The sequence below is a fragment of the Ceratotherium simum genome, chromosome 18 (assembly GCF_057802395.1).
Source record: "Ceratotherium simum simum isolate JZ-2026a chromosome 18, ASM5780239v1, whole genome shotgun sequence".
Classification (NCBI taxonomy): domain Eukaryota; kingdom Metazoa; phylum Chordata; class Mammalia; order Perissodactyla; family Rhinocerotidae; genus Ceratotherium; species Ceratotherium simum.
This window is the reverse complement of record NC_141917.1, coordinates 34422019-34446319: the sequence shown is the minus strand read 5'-3', so window position 1 is coordinate 34446319 and position 24301 is coordinate 34422019. Positions and strand designations below refer to the sequence as shown.

Genomic DNA, 24301 nt, shown 5'->3' with positions numbered 1-24301 from the left:
GCGTGACGCGCCGCAGGGTCACGCCGGCGCGCCCGCCTCCCGCCCCTCGGGCTGGGCCTCCTCTGCGGCCGGTCCGCCTCCGGAGCCGGGAAGCAACGGAGGGGTGGCCCAATTGGGCGTGGTTCCGGGCTGAGCTTGAAGCTCCCGCCAACAATCCCTGCCACGTTGCCTTCAGGCCTCAAGCTCAGCCCCGCGAACTTGACCCTTTGCTATCAGATCTCTTGCGCTTTTATAACTGTTACTTCCGCCAAGATATTCCCTCTGTCTGGGACCCGTTTCCACTATGCCTGGACCGAGGCGACTCCTACTTATTCAATAGATGGCCCTCTTCCATTATTTTGGGTTTAGTAACCAGTTGCTTCCTTCTTAGCAGGTGTGGGAGTTGGGGGTTGCTTTTCAGTCTCCAATTTACCGTTTGTTTTCTTGCGCATTAGCAAAAATTGGGACTAGAGAGGCGGTCAGAAGCCCAATCATAATTGACTTTCTGCCAAAATGAGAAGACTAGGTGCACTATACGAAAATATAAGCACATTTTAAAAATTGCTAACATAGGCATCTCATAAAAGGGCAGCAAAATACGGCTAGAATAAGAAGAGAAACCGGATATGGTATTCTTGAAATCCCACTAGTGAGTTTTTTTGTCTCTCAAAACAGATGTCCATTTTACTCACTTTGTCCAGCCTTACTTTAAAAGAGCTTTTCAAGAAACTATACCATAGTCCACATTGCAGTCTATTGCTATATTGAAGTGGGTACGGTCTCAAGTGGTAGGAAGGATGCAAATACTTATTTAGTACTATGTCGTTTTCAAATAGATTACCCCACATAATCTAATCCAAAGAACACTCTGCTCAAAAACTAGATCTCTGTTTCTTTTTTTTTTTTAAAGGTTTTATTTATTTATTTTTTCCCCCAAAGCCCCAGTAGATAGTTGTGTGTCACAGCTGCACATCCTTCTAGTTGCTGTATGTGGGACGCGGAGGCCGGACAAGCAGCGCGCCGGTGGGAGCCTGGGATCCGAACCCGGGTCGCCAGCAGTGGAGCGCGCTCACTTAACCACCAAGCCACGGGGCCGGCCCTAGATCTCTGTTTCTTAAAGCAATACTTGAACGTTATAAATATCATAATTTAAAATCTCTAAGATTATTCAATAAAGAGCAAGACAGAATTATCTGTTAGACCATGCAATGAGAAAAATACAGAGCCATCAAAGTAATCCAGTGGTTTTAAAATTCCATTCTTGAGAATGGACATAATAATAGATAGGTCTCTACATAATGTGGTTAAACTCCTTGTCAACCAGTAATTGCTTACAATATCCAGGACATGCAGCTATCCATTCTTTTTGTGAATATATTCAAATATGGAAATTCTAAATTTCATAATCAACCTCTGTCTACCGTTGTTTTATTATCTCAATTGTCAAAATATCCTCACATATAATCCAAATCACCTGTTAAAAAATTGATCCAATTTTTTTATCATCTTCAAAATAGAAAACAGGATCAGCAACCTCATAAAACTATTAAAGTCCTTAAGGATCATAAGCTACAGGGAACATATACATAAATTGTATGTATACAAATATTTAAATACATAAATACATATGTAACATACTATATATTCACCTCTCTCTGTATATATATATGTAATCTGCACATAGCAGAGTGTTTAACTCTTAATAATGGATACAATGCTTACTAGCTTGAATTTACGTTTCAAAAGTAAATATCTGGGGATCTAAATGTCAAATAACAGAAGTCCAATAAAGCCCAATAACTGAGGTTCTGTGAAACCTAAATTTAAAGTTTCATCATTTTTCTTGCATGCCATTGCTAGAGGCCAATAACCAGTACAATTGCAGGCTTAGTTCTGCGAGGCTGTCCAGACAAGAAAAAGAACTGTGAATTAATCATATGGCATATCTCCTCCCTCTCTAGGAGCAAGAAAGAACTAGCACAGGAAAAGAAAACATCAGTTCGAGCATGAAGTACTGAAATGGTTCTCAGCTCTTTGACAAAGAAATGTGAATATTTGTAAATGAATGAGTTAGAAGAATTATGGAAAATTTTGAACACATATAGGACAGTGAATAGTATAATGAAATCCCTTTTATCCACTAGCTAAGATTCCACAGTTATCAACACATAGTCAATCTTCTCCATCGCTATCTCCACCTAATACACACGTCCCCAAATCTGGATTATTTTTAAGTAAATCCCAGACATATCATTTCATCTCTAAATATCTCAGGATATGTCTCTAAAAAATAAGGTAACTTTTAAGAAACGTAAGAACTGTACCATTATCACCCCTAAATAACTTTCTTTAAAATTACCAAATATCTGGTCAATGTTTAACTTCCCCATCTGCCTCGAAAATAACTTTTTTAGATTTGGTGTTTTTCAGTCATGATACAAACAAGATCTACATGTTGCCTTTGGTTGACGTATTCCTAGAACTTTTTCATTCTTTGGGTTCCGCCTCCTTTATTTTCCCCTGCAATTTGTTAAAGAAACTAATTTGGTCCTTCTGGACTTGCAGGACCAAGTTCTAGACTTTCTTGATGGCATTTCAATGGTGTCTTGAACACATTTCTCTGTCCCAGGCTTGATCAAATGTAGGTTGGTTTTGTACAACATTTCATATGTGGTATTGTGTACCTTAGATTGGGAGACTGTCTTGACATGAGTACAGCCATGTTTGGCCGTTCCATTGACCTACAGCCACCAGCACACAAAGAATTATAAAGCTGCTTTCTGTGTGGTGGGAACTGGCCTTTTTCTCAGAAATTGGTCCTTCTCCCATGGAGATAGTTGCAAACATTTCAAGGCTCTTTGGGCATCGTAGCTTGGGGCAGACTGGCCATCTGTGCCGGGCTGGGACGATAACCAGGGAAAACAAGGCACATACACAACTGCCAGGCTGGGACAATAGCCAGGAGGCTCAGTGCACATAGGCCGCTGATAACCATTTGTGTATGGGAACACTGAATGCTTGCTCTGCAAACTCTGCAGCTGCTTACTCTGGAAACTATTGATGCTATATAAACTGCTAAAAATTGAGGCCTGGTAAGAGTCTCACCTGTGGAGGGGATGCCTTGCCCAGGACCTCTGATGATCGAATTCCCGCCCAGCCGTGTCAATTGAAGGGACTCGCCCCAGCAGTGGGGTGTGGATGTTGTGAGTAACGGATCTGATGTGTTTTCTTTTCGGTCGACATGGTGTTTCTCTTTCCAGTTGATTTGTCTCATTTCCCTTCAGTCGATCTGGTGTTTCCCTTTCCGATGGAGCTGGTGTTTTTCCCTCTTATTATTTGACCTATTTGGATCTGTTTGCGGACTATCGCCTTTACTCTCCTCTATATAATAAAATATACCTTCTGTCCATTTGTTTAGAGTAAAAAGTTTCTTTTACATCTCCGATGGAATCCCCTGAACCTCTCACAACATAGTCACAAGTCATTCTTGTTTTCTAATGTCCCAACTAATCAATGGTTTCAAAAACCTAATCCATTCATTATCAAATTCCCCACAAGCTTTTCAGCTCAATGATTTAGCAGTTATTTGTTTACAAGTTACAAAATGTTACTATTCTAATTTTATAATTCCTTTTATTAGATGAATTAAAGAAAAATTGTCCCTCATCAACCATTTGATTGCCCTGCCCAAGATCTAGAATCAGCCTTATCTCCAGGGACCTCTGGTTCATTTTAATGGGAGATAGATTTGGACATTACTTAGTGGTTTTTATATAAAGAGGAAGTATAAGTTCATACTGTTATTTCCCAAATTTAGAATTACAGAATTTTTACTTACCTTCAATTTCATATTAGTGTCTTTTTTCTCTTACACTGAAAATTCTCATTTCTAATTTCATTAGCATAGTTATTAGCAATATAATTACTGAGGAGCTTCTTTCCAGTTCTTTTTGCCCTTGGGGATATCCCACTAGAGGTGTGCAAATTACTGTGCTTTAAAGATATTTGAAACATTCCTGTGTATTTAAGCCACCAACTTGATACACAATACAGCTCATTTGTTTCATTTCACTTTGGATTTTTAGAGGTTGCTTTTCTTTAATTTTGATGTAATCTTGTTTTATGAAAATGTAGTATATGGTTCCAAAGGCAAATGTATAAAATTCAAGGTATATTCAGAGAAGTCCAGCTTCCATCCTAGGCCCCTCCATGTGGCCATCTGGTTCCTCTTCCCTCACCTCCCACCATAGGTAACCATTTAAAAATTTTTTTTTTCTTTAATATAAGCAAAGTTATACACACGTTTATATTCCCTCTTTCTTAAATAAATACTACTATACACCTTCTCCACCTTGTTTTTCACCTAATAAGACCACTCCATAGCATTATACAGAAATAGTCCTCTGCTTCTCATAGCTACATACTATTCAATTATACAGATTTACCACGGTTTAATCTATTTTTAAATAGGGTATGTATAATATTTAGATGACTAATATTTCATTAAATGCCTCTCACTTGTGAGTTAAGAGTTAAGACCAAAAGGGACCAGCAGCCAAGTCAATCAAGCTGACTGGTAAATGTAGAAGGGGGTATTTATACATTTGGAGGCTGAGGATGAAAAATTTCTGAAAATTGCAGGTTTTCTTCTGGCCATACCTACAACAAACATTTGAGATGCCTATCCAGCCAGTGATTTCTTCTCTGAAACCTGCTTCCCATTTAGAACGGCCAGCACCACCTGAACTGAGGACAGGGTAGTGAGTGCTCACTGGCCAGAACAGTTTATCAGTCAATTATTCTGGTTGATGAGTATTATATTTTTCAGCATGATAAACGAAACCAGACATTAAGGAAGATTTTTATTAGTCTCATCTCTTTGATTCCAACTCTAGCGACCCTGTGTACAGCACAGCAGAACCCTGCCAGGTCTTTTTCCACCATCTTCTCACCTTCCAGCGCTATATCAGACAATGCTCCCCTGCCATTCACAGGGTTTTCATGGCCAATTTCTTGGAAGTGGGCAGCCAGGTCCTTTTTCCTAGTTTGTCTTAGTCTGGAAGCCCTGCTGAAACCTGTCTACCATGAGTGACCTGCTGGTATTTGAAATACTGGTGGCATAGCTTTCAGCATCACAGCAACACACAGCTGCCACAGTTTGACAACCAACAGCCAGGTGGTGTGGTTCTCCAACCCAGAAAACAAACCCAGGCCCATGCGGTGAGAGCACTTAATGTTAACCACTAGACTACCAGGACTGGCATTAAGGAAGATAATAATATCTCTTTTGAGCTCTTTCCATGTGCTAGGCACTGAAATAAGCATTTTGAACAAAAACCTGTGAGATAGGTACTATTATTATTATTCCTGTGTTAAATAATAGCATATTAAGGCACAGAAAGGTTAAGTAATTTATGTAGAGTCACACAGGATATGACAGGACTGGGATTTAACCTCAGGCTTCTGGCTCCAGAGCCCATATTCCTGACCACTGTGCTACCCTGTCTGAAAGAAAGGATCAAAACAAAGAATATTCAGATGTCAACAGTAAACTGAGAGGATAAAAGTTTTCGTTCTGACACAACACCCAGATACAAAAGAAAACAAAGAACAAGATACAAATATGGGAATACGGTTTTATTTTTTTTTTAAATTCATATGCTTCAAAACATTTTACTTGAAAATTTTCACTAGGAGTAGGAAAACAAAAAACAGTAAAGAACACCAGCATGAATACATAATGCATACCTTAATTGTGGCTACATCAAATGTATTTTAATGTAATACTTCCATGATATGATATCTTACATTGTGTTAAAAAATAATACTAGGAATACTAGGAAGTGATACTAGAGAACTACAGAATCCTGGATTCTGTGGCAGGTGGGGTATCCTTATGGGAGCCAGAAAAGGAGCACTAGAAGGTGGAGAGAGAAAAGTGACAAGCAGTCTAACAACTAGCATGTCAACCAGCTGTGGGTTTTTAAAAATGCCATTAAAATGAATCTGAGCATGCCTTTGGACATAGTTCCCACTTTAATGAACATCAGAAAATTCACAGGGGGATTATAAAGGTAGGAATGTAATTTTACTGTGGGGTTTTAGTCATGACTCTCACCTCACTCTACTGTATGCAAAGGAATAAAGGAAGGTCTTTAGTCATGATTTGCACCTTTATCAGCATCAAACAATTCACAGTAGTGAATTGCAGCAAACCCTATAAATGCAGCAAAGTGGACAGGCCTTTAACTAAGCCTCAAAGCCTAGTTAACATCAGAAAATTCATACGGGGAAAGAACCATACAAATTTAAGGATTATGAAAAATCCTTAGAATTTAAGTTTTAGTAACTATCAGAGAACTCAAAATGGAGAGAAACCCCAAGTGTAATAAACGCAAGAAGGCCTTTAGGTTATCACTTACCCATCAGTAAAGCCCACACGGGAGAGAAACCCTTCAAATGTAATCAAAATGAGGTCTTCAGTAGTGAGTGACTCATTCCTTACTTCAGCATCAGAACTTCCATAAGAAAGAGAAACTTTATGAACGTACTGAATGTGCAAGGCATTTAACCAAAGGGGTGGAATCTGGAGAGACAAATGCTAAAGCAGATAGATGCTTAGAGGTGCCTTCCCAACCACCCTAAATAAGACAGCACTCCTCTCCAGAGTCACACTAGCCCCCTACCCTGCTCTATTCTCCATTGCACTCATCACTTAACATGCCATACATTTATTTCTTAAAATGCATTAACTTCCTCCACTACAATACAAACTCTGAAACAGGGTATTGTACAAAGCTATATTCTCAGTGCCTAGGACAAAACCTGGCATGTAGTACACATATAATAGTTGTTGATGAGTGAATTATAGTACTCTCCTTACGTGGAGTATTTGGTATCATGGATTTACTTTATTCTGAACGAAACAGAATTTACTTAGCGGGCTTTAACACATCCAAAAATGTGTGGTTCGTTGTTTTGTAGTACACCAGAGCAAAAAGCATTATAACTGTTATGGTCTACAAATTATTCTCCAATTGTGTGGGGGATGGAAAAGTTGTACAAAAAGCACCCAGTAGTACCCTTGAAACTGTACCAACCAGTGAGAGACCCAAGCGGGTCACAAGGGTCATGAGGGCAAAACGGAAGTTCCCAGCTTCTGAAGAGAAAGTTCTCTTGTTTTCTCAGGTTCTAAATCTATATAATACTTTCCTCCTCTGAGGAGTAATTCCCTATTTGCCTTGTCAACCCCTGGGGTAGAGGGCATGGCAGTTTGGAATCCAACAGCAGCAACCCTCTTGTGCAGAGTTCAGCACTTAAGAATCATGTCTCTTATTAACTCAAAAACATTACTAAGGGCCTACCATTCATTAAGCACTATGTATAAAGATAAATTTTTAAAATATAGAGTTCCCCAACTCATAAGGAAAATAACTATAAAGCAATGTGATCGGCGTGATAACACGGGAGAGGACGATTACGGGAGCAGAAGCACAGGAGCATCTAACTTTGACTAGAAAGGGCTAAAAAAAACCTTAAGGATACAAGATCACTGGAGCTGAGTCCTAAAGGATAAGTGGTAGGTATTCACTTGGCCACAAAGAAGGGCAAAGCATTCCAGGCAGAAGTAACAAGGTCTGCAAAGGGTCTTGAGGGAAAAAACACACAGCACGTTGGGGAAGGAACTGGAAGTACTTGCGATTGATCATGATGCTCCAAAACGGGTGGAGTGAGGGTGGGCAGTCTGTGTTCCAAAAACTATATTAAAAATGATTTAAATCTGTACACTTACAAAGCACAAAGGTATTTTCGTAGGAACACTTTTTAAAAAGCTAAGTTAAATAAAAATCTTTTTAGCTGTGTAAGGATAAGCAAGGAGATGGGGCAGAGACAGGGAGAGAGTCTCGTCTCAAGAGGCTCTATCAGAATGTTTATGTTTATCAAAAAGGAGCCTGGGTTTTACATGTTTGAGGAACACTGGACAAGAACATGATTACACAGGATGAATTGCAGAGATGAGGCTGGGAAGGTAGGCAGAAACTAGGTTACGACATTTCTGTGTTGCCCTGCTCTGCGGAAGACCAAAAAAAGAGAAAACACGAACTCGAAAAGATTTTAGACGAAAGATGAGGATTAGTTGTTTGGACATACTGAATTTAAAGTTACTATGGGATGTCTCAGTGAAGATATTTAACAGGCAGTCAGAAAGGTTTAGAGAGCGAAAGAGAAGCTGCAAGGAGAAAAAAGGAAGGAAAATGGCGGGCGGCGGGGGAGAGGGCAGAGAGAAGCAGCTAGGGAAGAGCAATACCTAACCGGCAGGTAGAAAAAAGAGAAGCCCCAGGGGAAGTGAGAGGAAAGGTGGAGACTGGTCTTCAACAGCAAGCAGCCTACCTCTTTTCCTCTAAAAAAGGGAAAATGAGTAAGGCAAAGCTGGTAAATAGAAGCTGACCTCCTCATGGTCTCAATTTTCTGTAAGACAGGCGCAAGAGCCATATGCTAGAGGAGGGGACAGAGGGCCCAAGGAAAGTGATGAGGAAAGTCAGAGGTTTGGATGAGCCACAGTGGGAAAGGGAGAGGGGCCACAACAGTAACAAACAAGAGGCTTTTTCTGAAGGCTCTTCTAAAGCTGAAGGCGAGATACTTACAGTGATTCCACTTTGAAAGACTGCATGTACTTCACATGGAACTCAGCATCCCAGGAAAGGTGCATGACAGGATGAATTCAATGTTGAGGGCTTGCAGAATGATCAAGCTGAAGGATAAGGGGAAGACTGATTTGAAGAGACTGGGGACAGCACTTCATAAGGTGCCCCATAAGGCTGGGGCTGGACAGGGAAGGAAGAAAGTCTGAAACGGGCTGATGGTTTAGGAGAAAGGGGAGTAGTCAAGAGGAGGAGGATGTGAAGAAGCTAAACAAATAGTCCAATACAAATAAAGGAGAAAAATCATTAAAATGAGGAAGTGAAAAGCTGGAAAGATGAGAATTGTCATCAGTTACTGAAATTTAAGATTTCAGAAAGAGAAAGTTAGGATGGTGATATTCAAGGTGCGGCCATGGGAATTCCACGTTCCTGGAATGTGATGAAGTCACTGGCGCAGAAGTCAAGGATATATCAGCAAGGTATCAGAGACAGATCATCCCAAGATGACAACAGAAGTTGAGGTAGACAGAAACACTATAAGCAAGACAGCAAGTTAGGCTCTCTGGCCTTTATCACTCACCCCTACTATTAATGACAAAAAATATTAAAATTTCAATACCTATGAAAAGATGTACCCTAAAAACATAGGAGCTAACAGTGGACTAACCTAATTTGGTTTTAGCTTCATTACTCATTTGATAAACCATGCATATTCTTTTAATCAAAATAGGAAAATCATTTTTGAATTTTTATAAAATGCCTAATAGAATAAGAATTTTAAATGTCATTAGTAATACATGGTAAAATAATTAAACAACAATTCTTTTGTGGAGTCTTTCATTATTTAGCTGATTCTGGAAATGAAATCACAATAGTCACAATTTTTTATTTTGCCAATTTTTATATCCAAAGCATATATCCAAAGCAAATAGATGACTTGATTTTAAATCTTTGAAGCACAGCAAACTTCAAGGTAGGGAGATTAAAAAATAATCTAAAGACAGTTAAAATAGTCAATTTTATGTTATGTATTATTTTACCACAATAAAAAAAAAAATCTAACAGAAAAAAATCATTGTAAAGCTAAAGTGAATTCCTCCTTAGTATTAGTTACAGGATATCGGTAATTCAGGCTGACTTAGAATAACATACATGCCATTTTAGAAATTAAAGAACCGTTTAAGAATATATAATGAAAGATGGTGATGGCATTTGAAAAAGGGTAGCCATGCTGAACATCTTTATGTAGTGTAATATTCTTAAATTCAGTGTCATTATGTCTTCTTTTCTGGAACTTTTCAATTTCATGGGTCTTTTTGTTTGTTTTTCTGTTTGAAAAGGATAGATAAACTTACTAGTTCGTGCAATGCTGAAAGAAGTTTAAAATTTGTTTTGCATTTGTTGTATTCCATTCTTGTTCTTTCAGGGGTCCTTCACACACAGACACATACTTTTTCAAAATTTTTTCTCCTACTTCTCGGAAATCCAAAGGTTCTTCATGTGTAGTGTAGCTTGCTCCAGAAACACCAGCATCCACTTCATGATTTTCCGGCTGTTGATCTGCACAATGCTTCAATCCCCAGTAACACATTTCTCCACTGTACATCATAGCCAGCAAATGAATGTCACTAAATATTCCTGGGAAAGTCATTTAGGTTGAGAGATTAGAATTTAAAAGTTTAAAAAGAAATCCTGATTACTAAAACTCTAATAAATTTCTTTTATGTCATTAAACATTTTTCTTTCTCATTTAACAGTTACACTTAGAATAGTCAAATTATCACTCACTAATACAATTCTCATTTAATTGGCACTTCTATCTCTATTTTACCTGTAAAAGAGGTCCATCTCCTCTCCCTCCAAAAGCCGAGTATTGTCTCTAAAATCCTTTTTAAAGACCCATTTAAGTCAATGTGTTGTTAAGCTTTTTGGGATTCTCTTCAGGACCTCTTTCAGAAGCTAATCTAATCAATGGAACCTCTCCCAGAACATACACCCCAAATTCTGCAAATAATTTTGGAGTACTCAGAGACTCCCTGAATCCCATCCATGAACACAACTTTTATTTTGGGGTGTACTCTAGGATCAATGATACAGTTCCAATCAAGTATCCCACACCTCCTGTATTTCTACAAGTCTACACAAATTATCATGCATAAACATGACCTGAGAGGCCATGTAATTCTAAACTATCAAAGACGTTACATTATATCTAAGATGCCTTATGTTCCCAGGAAGAAGGAATACACTGCAGGATTTTCATCAAGAGTTGAAAGCAATCTTATCATGGAATAAGGCAATTTTTATATAGTAAAATGTTTATGGCACCCAAAGTATATTAATTTGGTAGAAAGACAAACAGATCTAGAATCAAAAAGATCTGGGGATAAACTGACTTTGGGTAACTCACCAAAGCTATCTGAGCCTCTGTTTGCAAATATGAAAAATGTGTCTATATGTCCTACTTATTTCATGGTGTTTTCTTAAGGAATACATGAATAAAAATGTATAAGTTTTAGAAACCATAAAGTGCTATTAAAATATATGACTTTAACTTCTTAAAGCCACTCGAATACAAATAAATGACTTATTCTAATGTGTGATCAGAAAAGTTTACCTCAGGGTAAACTCAGGGTAAGCCCCATGGCTTAGCGGTTAAGTGGGCGCGCTCTGCTACTGGCAGCCTGGGGTTCCGATCTCGGCGCGCACCGATGCACCACTTGTTGGGCCATGCTGAGGCGGCGTCCCACATACAGCAACTAGCAGGATGTGCAACTATGACATACAACTATCTACTGGGGCTTTAGGGAAAAGAAGGGAAAAAAAAAAAAAAAGGAGGATTGGCACTAGATATTGGCTCAGGGCCGGACTTCTTTAGCAAAAAAAGGAGGATTGGCATGGATGTTAGCTCAGGGCTGATCTTCCTCACAAAAAAAAAAAAGAAAAAGAAAAGTTTACCTCACAATCTCAGTTGCTCACCTAATACGGCTCATCAGAAATGACTATGATGGTACTAGAGATATAAAAATAGAAGAAAAATTCAACTTTCAAAATTGGTACAGTTTTCATTGTCTTAAATCTACTGCAAGCTTTTTATCCCAGAATTTGTCCCTACAGCTATCCCTTCACTTCACTTCAAATTTAGCTTCTAAACAGCAGCAAGGGAAGAGGTGTAGCAGAAGAGCTGACTCATTAAACTGTTATATCACTAAAAGAAAGAATCATTTAAGAGCAGAATCTGAGGCTTGCATTCATGAAAATATGATAGGCAACACAAAATTAATTATGTTTTTCTATGTATAAAACAACTTTCACTTACTAAGTATAATCATTTCTTTTCACTTTATTTCTTCATAGTTACAAGATTACAAACCTCAGATAAAAAGCTGGATACAGCATTAGATGTTATTCAGAATTGTATTTCATATTATATATGGCATTTTGTTACTGCATTACCCTTTTATTTTTGTGATCCTATACCCTGTGTAGTTAGTCCCAAAAAGAATGGTGGAGAGGAGTAAGGAGACAGAAGCAAAAATGGAGGCAAGGTTGAACTTTTAAGCAGGCTGGAGCTTTGGGAGGAGGAGCTGAAGCATGTCCCACAAAGTGAAGCCACTTGGGAAGGATGAGAAGTGTTCACCTAAGGGAGATCTGGGATCCAATTTATGCCCAACTCTAAGTTAGCCTCATTTTTCATATTAGCAAGGAGTGACTGCTGAACAAGGTACACAGATATCCTATGGGAAAGTGTTACTAGGGAGAGAATGAATGGTTATATGCTAAAGAGTGGTTCTCAAACTTCAGCCTGCATTAGAAGTAACCGGACATCCTAAAATGCTGATTGCTGTGGGGCCCCCACCTCCAGAGTCTCAGATTCAAGTATGCAGTTGGGTCTATGAATCTACATGGGTTTTTTTTTGTTTTTTTTTTTGGTGAGGAAGATTGGCTCTGAGCTAACATCTGTGCCCATCTTCCTCTATTTCGTATATGGGATGCTGCCACAGCGTGGCTTGATGAGCAGTGCATAGGTCTGCGCCCGGAATCCAAACCTGTGAACCTGGGCTGTTGAAGCGGAGCACATGAACTTTACTAAGCCACCCAGATGGCCCCTACGAATCCACATGTTTAATAAAGCCCTAGGACCTAGGGTGATGCTGCTGGTCCATAGACTCTGCTGAACTACTACGTTAAACTATCAAAGGAAGAGAGAGGAATGTGTAAATTAGGCACTTTGTTCCTCTCTACTCCCTCAAGAATTGACTACTCTGTAGCTATAGTCTTTCTGCAGCTACAAATTTTCCTTGATATTTTTTCTGCTACTGCGCAGCATGGTTTTCAAGTTTGCACTGTGCATATCCTTGATGAACACACATGTGATAGTGGGGGGTTCAGGCAGGGAGAGGCAGCATAAGCCATGAAGTGAGTGAAGGCAGAAATATGACTTTCACAGACAAAAAAAAAATGGTAGTCAGACTGACATCCCCTAGGAGCAGTGATGTCTAAACCTGGCTGCATCATAATACGGGAGCTTATTAAAAATAGATTCCTGGACTCCATATATTGAATCAGAACTTGGAGATAGCACACAGTAACCAGTATTTTTAACAAGCTACCCAGGCAATTAGTGATGCTAGTTCAGAGCTCTTCCTTTAGGGGATCTGAAATCCAGGTTCTGGGTCAAGCAATGAGCCAAAAGGCTGCTGGGAAGGAGGGGTGGGTCCTCAGTGGTATAAAAAGGGCATAAACCAGAGACGTGCAAAATTCAACAGTATTTTGATTTAACCCATTTGACTCCAGGGTTATTCTGACAAGGCTTTTTATAAGGGCCTACAGAAAAATGAGGCTCAGAAATGAGGTGAAGAGGTTTACTGAAAACATTACTTAGTAATTTCTAAAAGCCGACAATTTAATGGAAGACAGGTAACGTTCAAAGGATAAAATGATTGTATTACCATGGAAAAAGAAACAAAAATCATACTAAGTATATACTGTTTTGAGTTTTATCTAAAATTAGGCAAATTATCATTAAGATGTGGCCACAAAGATATTCTGATGATTCATATAGAACTTTTCTAATTAGTATTAAGAATTATTCATAATTATGTTTTATGTTGCCTAATGAAAAACAAAAAAATAATTAGAACCTCTCTGATGGGGTCTCAGAAGTAATTTAACCTATGAAAAGTAGGCTTCCTACTTTCTAAATCTACATCTTGAGAGAGATGAAGTAGGGAGGAGCAAACTGCTTTAGATGAGAGCAAGAAGTCAACACCAAAAGAGGACTGAGCCCTGTGGCAAAACTGTTATGTAGCTGATGTTGTTTTCTTTTTTCCTGGAAAAAAAGAAACCCTATCCGTCCCTTTTGATTCCTCTGTTGAAGAAGCAGTGGAAGCTAGAGGACAGTGCAATCAAATTATGATCTAAGAGAAGACACCAGTACCACAAGCATTCTAAAGAAAAAATTCCAGGCCATGAGAGTATCTTACTTTATGACTAGAAATGGGAGAATAAGGGCAATTGGTGACTCGGGCCACTTTCTTTGGTTCTAAGTAGACTTTAGTGCCTATCCTTGCTTTTTCTTTTACATCAATCCATGTGGGTGGGTGAGGAGATTTTAGAAATCTTTTCAATGTGGCTAATCAGTTCACTAGTTATCTGTAATAAATACTTCCCACAAATAAAGCAAAACACCTCACATTTGTCAAAATGTCATGCCCACTGAAGGAGCACTTTGTATTCACAATATGATTGTTTAGGACAAGCTATTTGCCTGAACTAACTGAAAGTAACAACTTTTGGAGATCAGTAGACAGTCATATGTTAATGACAAAAATCATGCTGTTTTTTTTTTGTGTGTGTGAGGAAGATCAGCCCTGAGCTAACATCCATGCTAATCCTCCTCTTTTTGCTGAGGAAGACCGGCTCTGAGCTAACATCTATTGCCAATCCTCCTCCTTTTTTCCCCCCAAAGCCCCAGTAGATAGTTGTATGTCACAGTTGCATATCCTTCTAGTTGCTGTATGTGGGACGCGGCCTCAGCATGGCTGGAGAAGCGGTGCGTCGGTGCGCGCCCGGGATCCGAACCTGGGCCGCCAGCAGCGCACCGCGTGCACTTAACCGCTAAGCCATGGGGCCAGCCCAATCATGCTGTTTTTTATATCCAATGTTTTTGCATAGAAAGGAAAACTCTACAGAAGCTAACAAAGAAAGAAGAATTAAAATAAACTTACAAAATTAAAATATAAAATTTTCACTAAGAAGTTTTTATCTTTCCCATATTTGATTTTTCCCCATCAAAACTTCAGATTAAGCATAAAAGAAAGTTTACAAATAGTCACTCACCAGCTATTTGACCTTGAATAGGCCATCTGGCTTATCAGGACCTCAGTTCCTCCATTTGTAAAGAGATGGTAAAAATAACTGGTTCTTGCCTTCCATACCACAGTCTAAAACCCAAATGATGCTCTATATCCAGGTCCTAACAATTTTTTTTTTTTGTGAGGAAGATCAGCCCTGTGCTAACATCTGCCAATCCTCCTCTTTTTGCTGAGGAAGACTGGCCCTGGGCTAACATCCATGCCCATCTTCTTCCACTTTACATGGGACGCCGCCACAGCATGGCTTGACAAGCGGTGCGTCGGTACACGCCTGGGATCTGAACCAGTGAACCCTGGGCCGCCGCGCTCGCGCGCACTTAACCGCTTGCGCCACTGGGCCAGCCCCCAGGTCCTAACATTTTTAAGTGCCCAGATGTTTATAACAGAAACTAACAGTTGCCACTAAATAGTCATTCTTTCCTTCTTTCTTAGTAAAGAGACTTAATTTTATTTGGGAAGGCAACCCAAATATCAGGTTCAGGTAAATATCAGTATCAGGTAAAGGGCTATACATCCCAGGTTCCCTTGTAGCTATATGAAGCCATGTGATTAAATTCTGGCCAGTGAAATGTAGGTGGAAGCATTGTAAGAAACTTCTGAGAATACTGCTCCAAAGGAACACACTTCACTGAAAGAAACATCCTTTTGCCATTCCTATAGACTGAAGCCACAGTGAGATGGAGCCCCAGGAGCATCTTGAGATACTGAGAATGGAAGCAGTATCATCAACAGGGATGCATGTTGCACAACTCTGGGTGCTGTTTACATGGTATTCTACACAAAGTGCCTCCCTGTGAAGCCGTAGTGCTCCAGTTCTAAAGATTATGGAGGAAACAGATAGGAACCTAATGATGCCATGGAGCCACCATAACCAGCTCTGGACCTTTTTTATGTGCAACAGCAGTAAAATTCTACCTTGTTTAACAGTTACTTCCAGTCTCTGTTACAAGTAGCTGAACCTAGTGCCTGATCGGGGCTATGTGGGGATGCAGAGTACATAAAAGTAACATGATACATAACTCTCCCAAAATTACTAAACAGAGATTAGCAGTATTTTTCTATATGACATAAGAAGATTTTTGAATTTTTTAAAAGCCCTTTTATTATTTTTTGTCTATAATGTGACTTGAAATTTTTTAAGTCAGAGTTAAATCAAATAAATTCCTTAAAATTTTAAAAAGCTTTAAAACACCTAGAAAATTTCAGAGAGATCACATTACCTTCACTCAGTAATTTAGCTGTGTCTAGGTCTTGGAAAGAAACTCCTTCATTTAACTGGATAGGACACCGATAATTTAGCATCTGTAGCAAGTAACTGATTCCATCAACGAGGTACTAAATCAAAGTCAAAACCAAAGAATTGAAAATATTATACGAAGACCTGTAGAAACTTCAAATGCTAATTTTTCCCCGTTCTTTACTCAAGAAAAAATTAGCTAATATATAGATATATCTTATGGCTATTACATTACAATGGTATAAGGACCCATCACCCCAAAACTTTTAAAACTATAACCCTCTAAATGCTCCAATCATTAAAAGAATAAGGAAACAAAAAAAATTAACCAAGAACACACAATTAAATAATATACTTGTCAAAAATGTTATCAGAGGAAGAAAAGGATAAAGATAATAAAAATGTGTTCAATAACAACTTATTAAAAATATGTACTTATCATAATTTAGAAATATTATGATCAAATTTTTACATATGAAAGTGACCTCTCATTTCCAGGCCCACATCAACCATGTATACAATCAACCCACGTTAGAATCCTTAGTGATACAATACTAAGACAGGGTCTTTGGATTTATTGATTTGGTCAGAAGAGTCAAGACAAATCCAAGGGCCACAATTTTCTAAGAGCAGGGTGATGTCGGTTCTTTAGGAGTGATGTGCTGACAGAGAGGCGCTCACAACCAAGTCTTGTTTTCTTCAGGCCAAAACATATGCTTAGAAATTAATATAGACTGTCTATCTTATATTTTAAAAAATAGAAGTCCAGAACTTAAACAACAATCAAAAATGTATGAGGAATGCCTTTTTACCTTTTTAAGAAAACTAGATTTTCTCGTGAGCCATTCTCTCCTTTTGGTCAGAGAATGACAATACATATACAGTAGGGCTCCTCGTCTCCAAGAGAGACATTCCACGAGTTCATCCCCAAGCAAGTCGCAGTACTGAAATACAACAAAGACATAGCTAAAAAGAGAAACTTCATGTCCGTAAAAATCAAAATTAAATTTCAAAATATTGAGCAAAAACACTCCCATTTCACAAAATTCGCCCTTAGCTACTTATACAGGAATGCCTTACTTAGCTGCTTAACACAGGAATGTCTTACCCTGAATCAATTAGAAATACAGAAATCTATTGCTACATGAAAATTAAAATAACTACTCCAATATACAAAGGTTTTCGAAAATGTTTAAGTATTTTAGTAGCCAATTCTCCTAATACGTTTGAAATGTACTTCATTATCTGATCAAAAAGACAACTTCAGAAATGTCACTTGAAACAAGATCATACCTATTTCTACTATTGTTAGAACAAAATAATGAAAAGATATACACAAAAACAATTTTAATAAATCAAACTTTTACTGTTGTGTCATTTAAAACTTGGGAATATTTGTTTTTATTTGTTTCCACAGTTCGTATCCCCTAGACTTTCAAGAAAACACAGCATCTGCAAAAGTAAGAGAGCAGATATCTGTGTTTAGAAAATGATCAGGCATTGTAATTACAATACAATTCCATCATGCAAATATTCTGAAACACAGTTAGTAAAATATGATACTTTAGTTGTGATGTTGGTCTGAAGTGTTAAACTCTCATATATCCTCCCTTCAATCTTAATTTAAAACACAGATGATGACACATTCAGGAAGAAAAAATACAGATTCTAAAGAGAATTATAGCAAGAATCAGAAGCATTCCACCATAATTCACAGGAGTGCAAAACTTACTTTTGGATGCATATTATTTTCTTTGACTAAAATTTCTGGTTCTGAAAGAAAACTGATTAGTTCTTTTACTTTCTGCGAAGAATCTTCAGGAAAATCTTCATCTACTAGCTTGTTCTCCTCAAAATATGTCATGTCCAAAATAGCCTGAAGTAAAAGAGAAAACAAGTATCTATAAATGATTTAAACTTGAATGAATTAACTCTTACAGTTTAACCTTACATACACAGATGCTTTATTAAACATTTAAATCTTCTAGCATAGTACTCAAATTTGAAAAAGAGGCAAAATGTCTAGCTGTAAGCATAGTCTGAGATGGATTTTAAAGAAAACTTCATAGGTTATTTACTAAGATATTGAATTAATGATAACCTTGCTTCCCTCAAAAAATAAAATGGAGATTCATACCTTAATTGAGATAAGCTAATTATATACAATATAATTATGAAAAATATAACAATATAAGTAAAATTATTCTTTGCTATTTATATATACTTCCTGAACATTTTCTAAATGCCCACTATATCAAGTTAAGTTCACTACCTCTATTTTTGTATATTGAATCTTCAAAGGATTTATCTGTTTCCCCAAATGCAGAGCCAGCATTTGGGGGGTGTGTATCCTGCCACCCAATAAAGGCAGCACACCACCAACATTATGCAATTTCAACAGTAAGTCCCCAGCATTCCTAAATACAAGACGCTCTGTTGAAGCACCTTACAAGTACTCAATCCTTTTCAAGACGCTCTGTTGAAGCACCTTACAAGTACTCAATCCTTTTCAAGACGCTCTGTTGAAGCACCTTACAAGTACTCAATCCTTTTTCTTTTTTTAATCTATTGAACCAAGACTAAGGAAACTGAGTTCTAGTATCAGTTCTACCACTAATCACCTAACTAACCAAGTCAATTTTATCTTTTTTCGGAGCCGTTCAATGCCTTTCCAAGTTCCCTGTTCTGAGGAGAAAACGAATTAACATATGTAATGCACTTAAAACATTACCTAGCACACAGTGCTACTTAAGAGCTAAGTGTTCTTGTGTGGAAGGCCTAAGCCATGAAGGGTGAGATCCTCATCCTATGGAAAATGACCTGCTGATTCAGAACCAGAAGCAGGGTCAAAGGGGAATCTGGGGTCTTTAAATCTATATCTCTGGGTCTTTTGCCTTATTCTTAGAAATAAGTTAAAATACTTAGAGCTTTCCCACGTGAAAGAAATGAGACAAGCAGGGAGCTTTCTGAAAGGAAAGAAAGGCAGGCAAAGTTCTGCCAAATTACAACAGCTCTTTGGAGTTTGTGAGTAGTTGTTATAGGCTCATTCAATCATGACCTTTGAAGGCAGAAACCACCTTTACGTACTTCCCAACAGAAAGCAGAGTGCCAGGCACATAAGTGCTATAAATGTGCACTCAGAAGCTTAACTAAGTTTACTCTACTTTCTATAACCACTCCATCTTTATTATCCCTTAGCAATCAAGCAAGGGCGTATGAAGCACTCCATCAACTATCAAGTGCTATATGAAAGTTAGGTACCAAAATGAAATTGTGTTTCTTAATGTCAACTTGCCTCAGCAGTGTTTGCGAAAACCAAGAAAATAAGTCTTGTCCATACAAAGGCCTGAATTTGAAAGGAAAGTAAAAGAAAAAAGGGGGAACAGAAAAATCTTATGGACCTGCATGATAACAGCAGGGGGAGTCGTTGAGAATCCTAAGGAAAGGTGAATTTCAAGGAAAAAAATATTGGGGCCCTTATAGAGACCTCCAGTCGCTCTGAATGACCTTCAAGATTTGGCAATTGTATATATTAGTGTTTTTCTTAATTATCTATAAAGGGAAGCAATTCTGTTATCTGCAAGATTTTTTCCTGATTTTTCTTATCAACACATCTAACAAATCTTACTTCTTTGCATACTGCCTCAAAGTTTCAAGTCTATATTTTTTACACATAGTTTTTGAGACAAAATTAAACACTAACTAGAGAATAAGCTGATAAAATAGAGATAAAAAGAGCAAAAACTGATAAAAAATAGAATACGTTGGATTTCATTACACCTAAACTTTGGAGTCAACCATCTTAAATAAGCATTCTGTCCCCAAAACATGTCAGAAACCACATCTGTTTCAGCACCTGTGTGTACAGTTCTAGAAGATTTGATGGATTTGAACATTCTTTATCTTCTCCACAGAGAAGTTTCAATTTTTCTAGAGCTGCAGAGGCCCGAATTAAAAAGTGATCTGTAAGAGATAAAAACATGAAGATTACTTCACATAGTTTCAGTGTTATTTAAACAAAAAAAAAGTTATGAATCTGAAATGATGAAATGAAATTATGTTACGGCATTGGAGAAGCAGCATAGTAGTAATAATATCTTTTGTAAAATATTAAGTATATCATAATGTCTAATCCTACTTAAATTTATCATAAAACTTATTCTGGAAAACCAGACTGAAAACTTTCTAGGTTCAGTTGCCATTTCTTAAATGCAATCTGTATTTTCATAATGCTTCTTTTATAAGTTAATGCACTCAAAATGTTTAAATAATAAATTTAAATTTATTGGAACAGTACAAATAATATATATAAATCTACAGAAAGACTTTCCACTGAAAACTTATAATTTCATAAATGTATTCTTCAAAAGAACATGATTGATTAAATCAAATGCCTCATAAAATGTAAGGCTGAGCAATTATAACTTTATCATAATTGTGTTTATGTATGTAAAAAGCTGTTACAATTAAAATTACATAATCAATCTGCATGTTTTATTTTTTTCAAAACATAGAAATGCAACAAATTACTAAATTCCTTCAAACCAGGAAGAAACTGAAATACTTCTGATATGCCCTCTAAAAACAACTCCCTCCCTCCCCTCTACATTGTCTAATTTCTTCCCTTTCTCTAAGACATATTTCCTTTGCTTCTATGATTTCATTTTTTCTCATGGATTTTGCCTCTCTTACCTTCAAAGTGTCCATACCAAGGACCCTTTGGTCCACCATTCTGCACCCACCTCACACAGTCAAATTTAGATATGCCCACCATCAAGACACTAAAGTCCCTGCGTTTGCCCCTCTGTGCTTCCCTCCTGAAATATATACGCCTTCCTCCTCACTTGCCAATGGGCAGAAAATGTAGCACTTGGTGTGGGCCCGTCTGATCCAGCCTCAGCACTTACACAGATAAGCTGTTCAGTGTTGGAACAAAAGCACCACCCGCTTAAGTTATGTCTGATGGCAATCATATAATGACCTTAAGTTTTCCCAGGTGAGGCCTAACCTGTATCCAGACCAGATTCTGATTGCTTTAAGGTCCACTACTCACCTGAATTGAAAGCTCCTTCTTTAGCACTGCCCTCCCATCTCTCCTCAGCCCAGAAGTATCATCTACACAACCCAGAAAAAAAGATTCTATTGTGAACTGAAATTACATGGTACATGGCACTCCTTATGTGCTTCTTTAGAGACAGCGTTAATTTTTTTTTATTAATTTGCAGGATTATTTTAAATGTAAAGACCTGCACTGAATTCACTAAATCATTACTTAAGGAGTATCTCACCTGAACTCATGACATAATTACGAGGGGGGGGGAGGAATAATGGCTCACAGGTTTGAAAATTTTTATAAGGTACAATATTTTTACTAGAACCACTTAGTCAAAGTAACAATTGTCAAGGCAAAAACAAAAGTGATTTTTACATAATCCCTGGAAAAAATCTCTCTCATACCATACTTCCATATAGAAAACACACTGTGCTTATAGAATGAGAAATAAAAGAACAAAAATTGATCAGAAATAAAAAGGAGAGCATTCTTAGATGGAACAGTGTCTGGCTCTGATCTAATCTGAAGAAGACAACAGGAACTATCAATCCCTAAACTCTAATAAAAATACACAGTTGTTACATTAAAAGACACATTTTCAGTGTTTATTATTTTTGTTGCATGGGGAAAAAATGCCAAGTTCAACTTAAATATATGCAACCAAGTTTCAATTAAGCTTCATAACATAAGAAAATCTTGCTAGTAATACTTATAGCTCACAATGCGGACCACTATCATTTTAATGTTAGTAAATTTTCAGAACTTTAAAGCCTCCTAACAAGAATGTATACCACTTTTATTTCCAGCTCTCATTCTAGACTGATTAAAGAACTCTTCCACGGGAAAATGTGAATGGCGTGAATAAAACATTCTTTGATCTCTTTAGACTGGTTCAAATGGAGCTGTAGTGGCATGGAGATCACTGAACAGTTTATTTAGAGGTAACTTAGATACACTTCCAGGGAATCGCTACTACCGTCCATGAACTAACTATTCATGTGAATCCTGGGATTCACTTACCACAAACCAAAAAAGACGTCGGCTTCAGGGTGGTCTGTGGGTTTTGAAGAACATACTCCTAAGAAAAGATAATCCAGCAAATAATCTTCATTGAAACTAGAGCCATTTCATCGTGGACCCTAGTCAATAAATTCACCAACTATTCAATCGTTTGGGAAAATGTTCCACTACTATTTTATTGAGTCAGATGACAATGACTCAATCCACAAGAATTTTAAAACCTATCCGTAGTAAAGGCTTAAAACTCAAAAAGAAATAATGTAGAACCTATAGGCAGTTGAAAAGTAATGAAAGAGAATTGAACTTACAATCAAAAATCAAAGTAACTCTCTAAACCAGTTTTTCCTAAGGAAATCGCTTAGACATTTCCAAAAGAAACGTTCTGATACTGACAGAGCCCTTGTAAGAACTCAGGTGACGTATGTGAAAGAAGCGTCTAAATTATACCAATGTAAAGCTCTTCTGTAGAATACTGTTTACAGTTGAGTTTAGAATCCAAAACACAGACGGAAATTTACAACTCAGCAATGAAAAAGTGGCACTGTTATACCCGCCTAGCTATGTTTACTGCATGCAAAACAACCATTACTTATTTCCGTACTATCATTCAGCTTTAACCACTCATTTAAACTTTTGTGTGTACTTTAATCCAGATTTTGCCCTCTTCCCAATCGCTACCGAGACAGTTAAAGGCAAGCGGCACTGATTTGTCTGAGATGTCTCAAGCCGTTTTTCTGGGTTATGCAAAATATGGTTTCCACGCATACGCCTTGGCTAAAGGCAAAGTGAGTTCTTGCGGGTGGACAATCGACGCGCAGCGGAGAGTGAGAAGGCAACACCTTAGGTCACTCAGGCCTGGGATCCACACGGACCGCAGGCCGCAGCCTTCAGGCCCTACGGCCCTCGAGAGCCAGCTCTGAACCACCGTCCGTCCGCCCGCCCGCCCGCCCGCCCGCTCCCTCTCCTCCGCTCCCTCACCATCTTCGCCGGCGGCTTCGCTAAGTTGCTGAATATGGGCTTGAGCCAGGTCCCCGAGCTCCTCTACTCGTCTCACCACACTGGAGCCCGCGGCCGCCATGGCCACAACCGGCGGGCGCGCCCCAGCCACGTGACAGCACCCCCCCCCCCCCCGCCGTGGTCACCTGATCCCCCGGCACGGGCGGGGCGTGGGGGCGGAGCTCTCCTGGTTAGTGGGAGGAGACCCCAGCTCCGGAAGAGGGTCGGCCCAGGGCCGCAAAGGTTCTTCCGGGTTATTTTCTTCCGCTCGCGCTTCCCCTCGCTCCCATAATCCAGAGCAGCAAGGGGACTTTAGGCGCGGGGGTGACGCCAGGGCACGCCTCTCTCCCGCCCCTTCCCCTAAACCAATCGGGAGCCGTCCATGCCTCCACGCTGATCCAATGGGAAGCCAGCTCGGTCGGGCGCTGAGGGGGGGGAAAAGGGCGTGGCAACAGGTGGCTGGAGGGCGGCTGCCTGGCAACGCCGCTCCTGCGTCTCTATCACGCGCTGCAGCTGCAGTCAGTAGAGCATACAGGAAGGTCTGGAAATAGGACTGTCCAGTTTTGGCTTTGTAGCGAGGAGGTTGCCTAAAATAAAATGATTATAATCTCCTGGTCAGAAATGGAAAGCTTGACGGCCCTCTTGTAGCACATCCAAGTCTTCCAGAGGTTATTGTGCAGGCGTCTGGGTGGGGAGCTCTAGTGGGAGTTCCCAGTCTACGTGGTTGAGTGTCGCTTTTTTTAAATCTTAATTTTAGCAGCTGGGTTTATTTTATTTCAGATCTGCTTTGGGTAGCTCACAGTTAACGTACTTTAAACGTCTCACATCCAATAGTACCCAAATTTTGCATTTACCAAAATTTCTATTGCCATACACCTCAAGACTCTCCCTTAAAGCGCTCACTGTGTGTGAGTTCATCCTCTCAACTCTGTTTCAAAGCACTTAGTCAACGAGTCTAACTTCCATTTTGCATTCTCTATTTTCTTCCGTCTGGTCA

The 24301-nt window shown here is 38.7% G+C and overlaps 1 protein-coding gene across 2 annotated transcripts; it reads right to left on the bottom strand.

Moving 5' to 3' along the window:
* Positions 1-5601: 5601 nt before the first annotated feature.
* On the bottom strand, positions 5602-23417 carry RIMOC1 (RAB7A interacting MON1-CCZ1 complex subunit 1). Of its 2 annotated transcripts, XM_087443238.1 has the most exons (7): positions 23287-23409; positions 22309-22366; positions 20092-20198; positions 17968-18111; positions 17048-17179; positions 16219-16333; positions 5602-10259 (listed from the first exon to the last, which is right to left on the bottom strand). In XM_087443238.1, the coding sequence occupies exons 1-7, from the start codon at positions 23287-23289 to the stop codon at positions 9976-9978; spliced, it is 843 nt and encodes a 280-aa protein (XP_087299364.1). In that variant the 5' UTR covers positions 23290-23409; the 3' UTR covers positions 5602-9975. The 2 variants fall into 2 exon arrangements, with proteins under 2 accessions (XP_087299364.1, XP_014637090.1); XM_014781604.2 differs by lacking the exon at positions 22309-22366 and having other exon boundaries at positions 23287-23417.
* Between the last annotated feature and the right edge of the window lie 884 nt (positions 23418-24301).